The sequence below is a fragment of the Ailuropoda melanoleuca genome, chromosome 8 (genome assembly GCF_002007445.2).
Source record: "Ailuropoda melanoleuca isolate Jingjing chromosome 8, ASM200744v2, whole genome shotgun sequence".
Taxonomy (NCBI): Eukaryota; Metazoa; Chordata; class Mammalia; order Carnivora; family Ursidae; genus Ailuropoda; species Ailuropoda melanoleuca.
In genome coordinates, this window is record NC_048225.1 from 84785465 (window position 1) to 84798206 (window position 12742).

At 37.5% G+C, this 12742-nt stretch overlaps 1 protein-coding gene across 5 annotated transcripts in view; it reads left to right on the plus strand.

Moving 5' to 3' along the window:
- Window positions 1–1818, plus strand: part of TRMT1L (tRNA methyltransferase 1 like) — a 45434-nt gene extending 43616 nt beyond the window's left edge. For 2 of the 5 annotated variants that reach the window (XM_011227015.3, XM_034666798.1), the window contains 2 exons: window positions 69–317; window positions 695–1256. In XM_011227015.3, the coding sequence (XP_011225317.1) occupies window positions 69–317; window positions 695–728 (283 nt within the window). In that variant the 3' untranslated portion in view covers window positions 729–1256. Of the gene's footprint in view, window positions 1–68; window positions 1257–1767 lie in introns of those variants that run through there. The other 3 variants (XM_019801380.2, XM_002920850.4, XM_034666799.1) reach the window with 3 other exon arrangements.
- The last annotated feature ends 10924 nt before the right edge of the window (window positions 1819–12742 follow it).

Here is a 12742-nt window from a genome sequence, read left to right on the forward strand (position 1 = left end):
GTATTTTAACGACATTGTGATTTAAATAAGATACAGAATCTCATTTTTATTTCCTTTCCTTGCTGCAGGTTAAAGAAGTTTTTGTGCTATCTTTCCCAAGCAGGCTTTCGAGTAAGCCGAACTCATTTTGACCCAATGGGTGTCCGTACAGATGCACCTCTGATGCAGTTTAAATCGATCCTTTTGAAGTACAGCACCCCTACCTCTACCGGAGGCCAGTCGGAGGGCCACGTTCAGTCAGCGTCCGAAGACACAGCAGCTGACAGAGTTGAAGTACCAGTGAACGACAAAGCAGAAGCAAGCGGTTGCAGAAGATGGTAAATGTAGAGGAGAGTTATTCAGATGTCTGGATAGATGGCCTAATAGTTCTCTATACCAACTGTAGTTCTTTTTCTATTCTTTTAATTCAGTGGTGTAAAAATAAAAAACAGTGCTGTTTTCATTCAGAAAATTAGCAGTTTCTAACTTAGTTTGGGAGCTATGCTTTTTCTTACTGTAAAGAAAACTTAAAATTTTAATGAAAACATTTCATATGAAGCCAAGTTTATGACTGAGATCACTCTACCATTTAGTAACTCAGAAAACTTTCACTTGCAAAGTGTTTGGAATTTTATGTCTGTCTGGAAGTCATTCTTTACTGTTCTTAATCACATGTCTACTGAAGCTGATTCATCTTTATGTTTTCTGTTTGTAGCATACAAATGAAGCCAGAAGCCTTTTACATATGAAATTACCCTGAACAGAACAATGTCCTTTCACATCACTAATGCTGTTTCACAATTACGAAGCTAAAATATGTTCCCAATTTTAAGAAATCATACTTTCCACATTGATCTTTTAACTTACTACTGGCTTTTGAGAATTTAAATACTTGCCTGAGATAGAAATACATTTTTCTTCTAAGTTAAGGTCTAGATGACACAAGTCAGATTCTGTCAAAGTAAACTGATACCATTGTTCTAATATAATAATTGTTCATAAGCACTGAAATTCTGAAGAGGAGAGTTTTTGCTGTAAATTAAACTGGGTGATCTCCAGTGCCTCAGTTAATGCACGTACAATATTCAATTTGCTTGGTTGTGCTACCTCTCAGAAGTAAAACTTGTCAACTTATGAAGTGAGGATTTTTTCTTTGTGGGGGAGGGATTTGTTTTGGTTTTGGTGTATGTGCTCATTTTTTTTTGTTTAAGTAGCCCAGGCTATCATGACTATGAAAATTAGTAGAAATTCCATTAATAAATATTGTTCTTGCTTCATTTGAATGTCAGAGTTTGGATAAAAGGATTTGGTATAAAGTTTAGATTTTTATCTCAAAGACTTAATCCATATTCACCCTGAGGTATTTCTTAGAGGAAGTAACTTTTTACAAGTATTACTGGCTTGGAGGATGAAGAGAGAGTTACAACTGAAAGGTCTTAATGTAAGAAAAAAAGCAGGGACACCCGGGTGGCTCAGTCAGTGCAGCATCTGCCTTGGGCTCAGGTCATGATCCCAGGGTCCTGGGTTTGAGCCCCACATCAGGCTTCTCCCTCTGCCGCAGCCCCACCCCCATGCTTGCTTGCTCTCTCAGGTAAATAAAATCTTTAAAAAAAAAAAAAAATCACACCCATGATCTATACAAAAATCCAGAGAGTGAGGTTAACATAGTATATTAGCAGAAATTTAAAAAAAAAATCTCTTTGTGTTATTACAGCATAGTTCTAGCAGGATATATTTTTCTCACATTAACAATCATTTTTTTTTAAGATTTATTTATTTATTTGACAGAGATAGACAGCCAGCGAGAGAGGGAACACAAGCAGGGGGAGTGGGAGAGGAAGAAGCAGGCTCCCAGCGGAGGAGCCCGATGTGGGACTCGATGCCGGAACGCCGGGATCACGCCCTGAGCCGAAGGCAGACGCCTAACGACTGCGCCACCCAGGCGCCCCCAGAATCATGTTTTATTAAAATAAAGGAATAGGTGAAGTGCAAGTTAGTTTCTATAATGACCATAAAAAAACTTTAATTCTTGCCAGTTCAAACTATTACGAGTGAACACAAAAAGAAATGTTATTAGTTCTTGTTTATATAGTTAAAAATTATATAAATCCAGAATGCAAACCAGCACTTGGACCATCTGATTAAGTACATATTGTTAAATTGAGTATCAGTTCAAAGTTTGCTAAATGCTTATCAGCATAACATTTTGATCAGTGATAAAGTTGGGTTTTATGCCAGGAGCCTAATTTGATACCAAAGTGTATTAATTACTGTTATTTAAAATATATGTATTAATTTCACATACACAGGCAAATTTTCCAAAGAAGGTATGGGAAGTAGTTAAGAACTCTGTTAAGGTAATGTATCAACCTAAAGAGGAAATCATTTTAAGATTCCAAATAATGCTACGTTAGCACCTTGTTCCTTTCCATAACAACTATAGTAGTTTGGGACACATGAATGTTGACTGCATTGCAAAGTAACATGAATTGTACCCCTCCATTAAAATTTGATTAACACAAGAAACCAGTTTTTACTCTACCATCAGGAGCCAGTGTGTTGACTCTGCTAGTCGCTTACTACTCTAACCATACACTCGGGATATAGTAGGAGGAGGAAAGAAGAAATGGGTTTGGGAGCCAACATGGTTGGAACTGGGTTAAAACTCCATTTATCACTTGAGTTGTCAAACTCCACTCTGAATAAATATATGATGTTCTGGTTTCCAGAAAACGGAACTGGAGACCAGTTTAGTAATTCCAAAGGCCTAGGAATTTCTTTTCTCAGTGCATAACTGCTCTGGTAAATGGCCACAAGTTACTTTGGAGAAGACTAAGAGGAAGATACATATTACATCCTTGTGATGTTATGGCAGAGTCCTTTACCCAAAGCGCTCTGGGAATATGAATTAAATTAGGCCTGGGAATTGCTAAGGGATCATGCCTAATATAGTAGCTCCAGATGTCCATCAACAGATAAAAATGATGTGGAACACATGCATACAGTGGAATACTACTCAGCCATCAAAAATGAAATCTTGCCATTTGCAATGATGTGGATGCAACTAGAGGGTATTAATCAAAATAAGTCAATCAGAGAAAGACAATGATCATAGGATCTCACTCATATGTGGAACTTAAGAAACAAAATAGGATGATAGGGAAAGAGGAAAAAATAAAACGACAAAATCAGAGAGGGAGACAAACCATAAGAGACTTAATCATAGGAAACAAACAGGGTTGTTTGTTAGAGGGGGAGGTGGGTGCGGGGATAGGGTAACTGGGTGATGGGCATTATGAAGGAGAGCATGTGATGTAATGAGCACTGAGTGTTATAAAGACTGATGAATCACTGAACTCTATCTCTGAAACTAATGATATATGTTAACTGAATTTATTTTAAAAAAATAATTTAAAAAACAATATAGTGGCTCAGATCAGACCTATAGTTTTTAGTTATATAAATCAAATAGGACCACTCTGGCCCGTATGCTCACATGATCAATTAGCCGAAGCAAAAAAAATCCGTCAGAATATACTGATCATTCTGTCAGTCTTACTATTATAGTAACTAAAATTATGTCCACCTTTCTTGTCTAGCAGTTAAGGGAAGTAGGTTTCTGACACAGTGCTGCCTGGGCAATGCCCACTGAATAAGTAGGTCCATTTCAACAGAAGCATCTTCCATAGGCATCGTTGGCCAATCAACATACTATAAAGCTTTTCAAGGATGCTCTGCTCACATTTCCCAAAGCCTACATAGAGAGCTGACCAGGCTCTCATGAGATATATAGTGAGACAATGGGTAAGCAGATCACCTATAATACATCCTCTCGAACGTTCCTCTAAGTCTTTGATTTCCTTTCTTTACATTATATCAAAGAATTTCTAGCATCTTACCTCCAATTTAGAGGAGCCAGTGCTGAGTTTTTCTTTCAGCCAAGTAAACAGAGCAACACCCTGCCATTCAAGCTGACAAATTGAGTGAAAATTTCTGGTACAAGTGTATTCATATCAATAATTTAACCCAATTTAAAATTATGTTCCTACAATACCCAACATATTTACACAGGTATACTCCACATATCATTAGTATATTTGATCAAAACAGCTTTTTTTCAGGTCACACTTTGTATTTGTTCCCAAGGACATGCTGGGATCTGACTCTAATTATATCCTGCAGGCAATAAAAGAATGTAAAGATACAGCAGATAGGCTTTTTCCAAGGGAACTCCCTAAAGTGAGGTTAAGGGTCATCTGCCAAAGCAGCGGACATCCAAGGGGCTTCTTCTATTTTAAGTGAGGCTTAGTGGAGTGAGGATTTAGGATATTCATCCAAACCTTTCCAAAATTCTTATCCAATTCTCAGACTACTCCTGTTTGGGACACCTGGGTGGCTCAGTTGGTTAAGCATCTGCCTTAGGCTCAAGTCGTGATCCCAGGGTCCTGGGATGGAGCCCTGCTCTGGCTCTTCTTCCTCCCTCTCTGCTGCACCCCCTGCTTGTGCTCTCTCTCTCAAATAAATAAAATCAAGGAAGGAAAGGAAAGGAAAAAGGGAAGGGAAGGAAGGAGGGAGGAAGGAATGAAGGAAAAGAGGAAGGAAGAAAGGAAAAGAAGGAAGGAAAAGAAAGAAGAGGGAGGGAGGGAAAGGGAAGGAACAGAAACGAAAAAAAGAATGCTCCTGTTTCCTGACCAGTGTCTCTACTCTTGCTTGAAAGACACAACAACACAGCAAATTCAGCCAATTTACAGGAACAAACTCTTTCTTATCCAGTATATCTACAGCTACAGGGGAGGTTGGAAAAGTGAACATGCCACAATTTTAGTCTCCATACAGGCTGACTTTCCCACATTAGGGAATTCACAAAGCCCACAAGAGGTTACAAAAGCTGAACATCTTAAAAAAAAAGTGTCTACATTTGTCTATAATGCCTTGTCATCCATAGCCATATGATCCCTTCCTTTGCTGCCATCCTTTCCCCACCCAGAAAGGACCAACCCCTCTCTAGCCCAAAGATCGGAAGAGGAGATAAAACTGTCAACTTTAAAATGTGAGGGGTGCCTGGGTGGCTCAGTTGGTTAAGCAACTGCCTTCAGGTCAGGTCATGATCCCAGGGTCTTGAGATGGAGTCCCACATCAGGCTCCCTGCTCAGTGGGGAGTCTGCTTCTCCCTCTCCCACTCCCCTGCTTGCTCGCTTGCTAACAATTTTTTAAAAATTTAAAAAAATAAAACTGAGTAAACTGTATATTTGAAATCCCCAAACTACAAACTTCTTCAGCCTACTTTATGCAATTGAAATGGAATGAGAATGTTAGATCATGCAGGCCAGAGAATAAAATTTGCCAAGTAAAAACATTTCCTAGAAAGTGATATATTAATTGCAATAGCTTATATTTATGAGACTTAGAACGACACTGTGTTGTTTTTAAATAGATTATATCTTGTAATTTACAGAAAGGCTTAATAAGCAAGATTAATTTATCCAATGCCATTCTAAAACTGACAAGTGAAAAGAGCCAGGATCCAGTATCGGGCTGACCTCAGTGCCCTTGGTTTTAGCCACTTGGTGATCTGTCTTTAGTAAAGGAAATACATACATAAAACAAGTAACTGTAAACGTGACCAAAGGGAGTCCCATAAAAAATTCTGGTACAGATTACAAAATCATGGTTAGCCACTGGCCTACTGTACATTTTCTATCTGAAAACCTTTGAACTTTATACTCGATAATTATCCATGCAGATGCAGAAAGCATTTCCAGCTTCATTTCCATTTTCTACCGTCAAGACTTTCCCAAAACATATTTTTTGACTGATAGCAAAATCACTGCAGACTACAATGCCAGCATTCTGGGGACTTTATGTCGAAGAAAACAGTCATCCCACCAAAATTATGGGGCCCCCTCCACTATGCCTGGTCTCCTGTCTCACCCAGCTCCAGTTCACTCTCTGTAGAGGACTTATTGCCCCTCTCCTGCTGGATCAGTGGATCTGGTGGTAAGGGAAAGTTTTCGTGGGTCCAAATACTCCTTAGACACACCATTAACCTATCCCATTTTCATGCCCATTTTGCACATTTGTCTTTCCAGTAAGGCAAAGTTAAGCCTTTTGTCATGTGTTTTTGATCTTGTTTCATCCTGCTAAATCAGTTACCATTGACTGTTCATCGTCCGTGTGAAAACACTAACTTCCCAATGTATTAACATCTATTATCTATCACAACAATCCTTGCCTTTGACCTGTCAAATTTATTCATTAAAAAAAAAAAATTATTCCTTTGGCATCATCTTGGTGGGGTTTGGTTTAAACCGGGCAGTTTACATTTTAATCCACAGACTAAAGAGAAAAAGTACATTTTTAGTAAATTATCTTTTGCCAATTGAACAGCACCTCCTTCAGTGTATTTTTATTACTGGTCACCAAATAAAATTTAGCCATCTTATATTTTGTTAAGAAATTAATTTAGCTAACAGAGTAGTATGCTTTTTTTATTTAAAGATTTTATTTATTTATTTGACAGAGATAGAGACAGCCAGTGAGAGAGGGAACACAAGCAGGGGGAGTGGGAGAGGGAGAAGCAGGCTCACAGCAGAGGAGCCTGATGGGCTCGATCCCATAACGCCGGGATCACACCCTGAGCCGAAGGCAGACGTTTAACCGCTGTGCCACCCAGGCGCCCTCAGAGTAGTATGCTTTTATCTTTACCTTAGGAATTGCCTGCTAAATTGTGTCTAGGTGCATAATACTTATTTTTGTCTCCCCAAAACTCATGTTTAGATCCTCCCCTGAGTACTTCAATATGTGGCTGTATTTCAAAATAGGGTAAAGAGGTAATTTGGATTAAATGAGGTCATTGAGGTTGGACCCTGATCTGACTGGTGGCCTTTGATTATGACACACACATGCATGAGGGAACAATATGTGCAAAGGAAGAAATACCACCACCCTTGATCTTGGATTTCCAACCTCCAGAACCTTGTAAGAAAATAAATTTCTGTTGTTAAGTCACCCAGCCTGTGGTATTTGTTACGGCAGCTCTAGCAAACTAATACAGCCATCTAAAGTGGAAATTGGTAGTCAGTGTTACATATATAATGAAAGAAAAATCATTTAAGATTTTGAGGGGTTCATTTGAAATTTAGCGTAACTTAACACTGAAGACAACTCTCCGATTACAACTGACTAAAATAACCAGTTTAGCTCTACAAGTAATTTACTTATGAGGTCAACTCCTAATTAAAATTAGAAAAGGAAACTTGTGATTTCTAGCTTTAAATTTCCAAAAGTACAGCAACTAGGGGAGAATTTATTTCATAGGAAGGAAATGTATAGCTCTATTCAAAAAGGTCATAGTTTTACACCAAATAAATTCTCTTAGGTATAAAGACATTCTATTTATAAAGCTTAAGAGTGCATCATTAAATGTTTAGACTGGAAGCAACTTTAGACACTTATTTGGGTCCAAAAGGCTAGCCAGAGTATGCTAAATGGCACCAGAGTATGCTAAATGGCACGGAAAGTTTAACAGAAGACCCATTTGTCTTCTACAGACATTTAAAAAAATAACCTCATTAGAGAGAAGGCACCTACCATAAAATGCACCCTTTGAAAGTATTAAGGAATGGTTTCTGAAATTTTAGAATATAGAGAGTTGTTGGAAGTATCACCACTAGTTTTAGAATCACTAATTTTCATTACCCTAAAAAGAAACCCCATACCTAATAGCAATCAGTTACTCCCTATTCACTCCTTCCCCAACCTCTGGCAATGACTATTTCCATAGCCTATTCTGGGAGAACACTACTCCATATTCCTGGAAGAAGTCCTATATTAACTTTTATGTTATTGGATTTGGTATGTCAGTGGGGGTTTTGTTTTTGGATGTAAAAATACAGAATAGAGAATCTCTGTATTCATGAGAGATAACGATCCATGGTTTTCTTGTGATGCTTTTGTCTGGTTTTGGTACCAGAGTAAAACTAGCCTCATAAAATGAGCCTCATTTCTTTTTTGGAAGAACTTATGAAGGAAAGGTTTTAATTTCTCTGTAAACATTTGGTAGAATTCACCAGTATAGTATCTGGGCCTGAGCATTTTTCTTTGTGGCAAGTTTTATTACTACTTCTCTTATTACAGGTCTACTCAGATTTTCAACTTGTTCTTGAGCCAGTTTCAGAGTTTGTGTCTTTCTAGGAATTTGTTCAAGACTACTGATCAAGGGGGCGCCTGGGTGGCACAGCGGTTAAGCGTCTGCCTTCGGCTCAGGGCGTGATCCCGGCGTTCCGGGATCGAGCCCCCCATCAGGCTCCTCTGCTATGAGCCTGCTTCTTCCTCTCCCACTCCCCCTGCTTGTTCCCTCTCTCGCTGGCTGTCTCTATCTCTGTCGAATAAATAAATAAAATCTTTAAAAAAAAAAAAAGAGTATTGATCAAGATTTATCTAATTTGTCAGCATACAGATGTTCATATTATTCCCTTATAATCATTTTTCCTATAATGGTGATAATAACTATCCCTTATTTATGATTTTGGTATTTAGTTTTTTGATCAGTCTAAAAGTTTGCCAATTATGTTTTCAAAGAACCAGCTTTTAGTTATTTTCTCTGTTGTTTTCCTATTACCCATCTCACTTGTTTTTAGTCCTTGTTTGCTTAGTGGTTTGCTCTTTACAGTGTCTTAAGGTAGAAGGTTAAGATCTTCTGTTCACATACATATCCACAGCTACAAACTTCCCTTCAAGCACTGCTTAGCTTCATTAAGTTTGAGAATGTCACGTCTTTATTTTCACTTCGAAGTATTTTCTAGTTTACTTTTTGATTTTTTCTGACATTATTTTTTTAGCAGTACTGTTTAATTTCCATTTATTTGTGAGTTAACCAAATTTCCTTCTGCTTTTGGTTTCTAAATTCACTCCATTATAGCCAGAGTCTGTCTGCTGCTGTGTCTGCCTATTTTTTTTTTTTAAGTTTACCAAGTCTTGTTTGATGTAAACGTGTCCACCCTGAAGATCATTCCATGTGTTCGGCTATTGTGTGAAGTTTGCTACAGGTATGTTAGGTCTACCTGGTTTTATTGCATGTTGTTCAAGTCTTCTATTTCCTTGCTAATGTTCTGCCCAGTTGAACTGTCCCCTATGACGATAGGTATTAACATCTTCAACTATCATTGTTGATTTCTCCCTTCAATTATGCCAGTTTTTTCCTCATCTGTCAATGTATCTTAAAGTCCTGTTGTTTGAATACGTTTATAATTATATTTTCCTGATGAACTCTTTTATCATTATAAAATATAATATGTCTCTAAATTTTTGTCTGAAGATTCTTTTGGTTACTGTTTTATGTTCTACCCTTTTACTTTCAAACAATTTGTGTCTCTGAAACTGAAGTACGGTGGACAGTATACAGCTGCATATTTTTAATCTGCTATATCTGCCTTAATGTCCTTTCACTTTTGTCTAAGTGACTCCCTTTAGTACTTCTTAAAGAGCAGGTATGCTTGAGACAAATTTGTTCTATTTTCACATGGGAATATCTCAATTTCTTCCACTTCGGAGAAATAATCGTGCTGCATAGATATTCCTGGTTGACTTTTTTTGAGAGAGAGAGAGGAGCAAGGGGAGGACGCAGAGGGAGAGAGAGGAGATTCGCTGCTGAGCAGGTAGCCTGATGTGGGGCTTCATCCCGGGACTCTGGGATCATGAACTGAACCGAAGGCAGGCACTTAGCCTACTTAGCCACCCAGGTGCTCCCTTAGTTGACTTGTTCCTTCATGACTCTAAATGTCTGTCATTCACTACCTTCTAGCCTCTATGACTTCTCCTAAGGAAGCTATTAATCGTATTAAAGATCTCTTGTATGTGATGAATTACTTTCCTCTTGCTGCCTCCAAGAGTCTTGTTTATTGAGCATTTGTTGAGCTTCTTTGATGTGCAAATTCATGTTTTTCATCAAATTTTGAAATTTTTTAGCAATTATTTCCTAGAATACTCTTTGAGCCCCTTTTCTTCCTCTCCTGGGACTCCCATTATGCAAGTTAGTACACTTGATGGTATCCCACAGGTCTCTGTAGCATTTTTGCCTTCATTTCTTTTTCTGATAGGATACTCTTAATTGGACTGTGTTCACATTTGTTGAATATTTCTATCAGTTCAAATCTGTTAGCCTATATACATATATATGTATTTTTTTTTTAAGTAAGCTCTATGCACAATGTGGGGCTCGAACTCACAAACCTGAGATCAAGAGTCACATGCTTTACTGATTAAGCCAGCTAGGTACCCCAGGATTTTTTAAATGAATTTCTTATTTCACTGTACTATTTCAATCCATAATTTCTATATGGTTCTTTTACCATAATTTCTACCTCTTTAATGTTATTCTCTACTTGGTGAAAAAATTGTTCTCATATTTAGTTTTTAAGATATGGTTTTTTTTAGTTCTTTGGACACATTTTTAGAAGCTAACTTACAATCTTTGTTTAGTAAGTTCAACGTCTGGGTATCTTCACACTTTCCTGCTTCTTCACATGTATTGTAAATTTTTTATGAAAACTAGATATTTAAGATAATACAGGCAACTCTGGACAACAGCATCCTTTCACCTCCTCAAGGTCTATTACGTTTGCGGTTTGCTGAGTGACCTTCCTGGACTAATTCTAATAAGACATTGCATTCTTTGCTGTGTGTGACCACTATATTCTACTTCATTGACTTAGAGGTCAGCTAATGCTTAAATGCCTTGGAACAATGACATAAACTCCCTCAGCCTTGTTGAAGTGCTCTGTGTGTTGGGACAGGCCTTCAACACTACAACATGTAGTGTTTGTTTTTCCAACTCTACCTTAACCTTCACTTCCTGCTTGCAGAGGCTCAAGTTGTGCCACATGTACGATTAGTGACTTTTTTTTTTCCCCTTGGGAATGCATATAGCCTTACACATGCACGCGGCCTTTGATATTCACAGGAATATGCTGAAGCTTTTCAAAGTCCTCTACAGACGTGTCACTCTTCAGCTTTCCTTTTATTTTTTGGCCACCTTCTGTTTAGTCCCAGTTGGTATCGCTGCCTCAAAAAAAACTGCTACGTTAAACAACTGAAGCTGTTTTTACCAAACAGGCTATAGATAGGGCTCTATACACACGGGCAGAGTCAGACCAAAGACAGGTTCTGGGAATAGAGTTATTACAGTAAGGACCAGACAAGTCTAATAGTGATGATTCTCTGGGATGGGCTTTTTAGGGAGCTTTAAGCCCCTTCCAGTGGTTTCAAGGCTGATGATTTTCACTGCTACCATAGTTGCAAGGCTATTCTTTTTCAAGGCTACCCAGGAACTTGGGGAATGGGGGTAGGGCAATTTATAATGCTATGGAACTTAGTTTTTATTACTGATAAATATTTAGATTACTGAAAGATTCAGTTTTAGAGTTCTGAAAAACTTGGTTTTGACAACTTTTACAGTGTTCTCATCACTTTTATGGAAGAACAGATCTTCAGAGGTCCTTACTCCATTAATTCAGAAGAGTTCTCAAAGACATAATTTTTTTTAGTGACAACAACTGCACGCAAATATTCCTTTCTTATAACTATGCTTCTATTTTATTTTTAGAAAAGCAAGTATTTCTATGTAGAAGTGTGAGCGGATTTTAAAAAGACACCTTTTCTCATCTATCATTTTAATTATTTCATGTTTAGTTATCCAAATCAGAATCCTGAACCTCAATTTCCTAAAATGTACAAGGGAAAACATGGTCATCTTCACAAGGTTCAAAGAATTTAAAATTATAATGTAAAAGTTACAACAAAGCTACAGTAATGAAAACAGTGTGGTACTAGCAAAGGGACAGTCATATATATAGACCAATGAAATACAGAGCCCAGAAATAAACCCTCACATATATGTCAATTAATTTCAAGTAAGACTGCAAAGACAATGCAAAGAAGAGTAGTCTTTTCAACAAACGGTGCTGGGAAAACTGGATATCTAAAAGCAAACAACAAAGCTGAATCCTTTCCTTTTACCATGCACAAAACTCAAAATGGATCAAATATGAAAATGTAAAAGCTAAAACTATAAATAAAACTCCTAGAAGAAAACATATAGGAAGATCTTCCTAACACTGGATTTGGCAATGCTTTCTTGGAAAGATAGGACACGGAAAGCACAGGCAATAACAACACCACCACAAATAGGCAAAATCAGAAATTTGGGGCACCAAAGGACACTATAAAGAGAGTAAACAGGCAACCTACAGAATGGGACAAAGTATTTGTACATCATGTATCTGATAATAGATTAAAAAACTCCTACAACTCAACAAACCACCTCCAATTAAAAATGAGCAAGACTTGAAAAGACATTTTTCCACAGAAGATATACAAATAACCAATAAGCATATGAAAAGATGTTTAGTCAGTATCACAAGCCATTAAGGAAATGTAAATCAAAATCACAATGAAGTAACATAACACTTTACACTCATTAGGATAACTATTAAAAACAAAAAAACAAAACAAAAATAAGAAGTGTTGGTGAGAATGTGGAGAAATTGTAATCCTAGTACATTGCTGGTGGGAATATAAAATAGTGAAGCCTCTGGAGAAAATGGTTTGGGATTCCTCAAAAAATTAAACATAGAATTACTGTATATTCCAGCAACTTTGCCTCTAGGTATATACTCAAAAGAATTTAAAACAAGGACTCAGACGGATTTGCTTGTACAAAAATGTTCATAGTAGCATTATTCAAACAGCAGAAAGTGTCCATCCA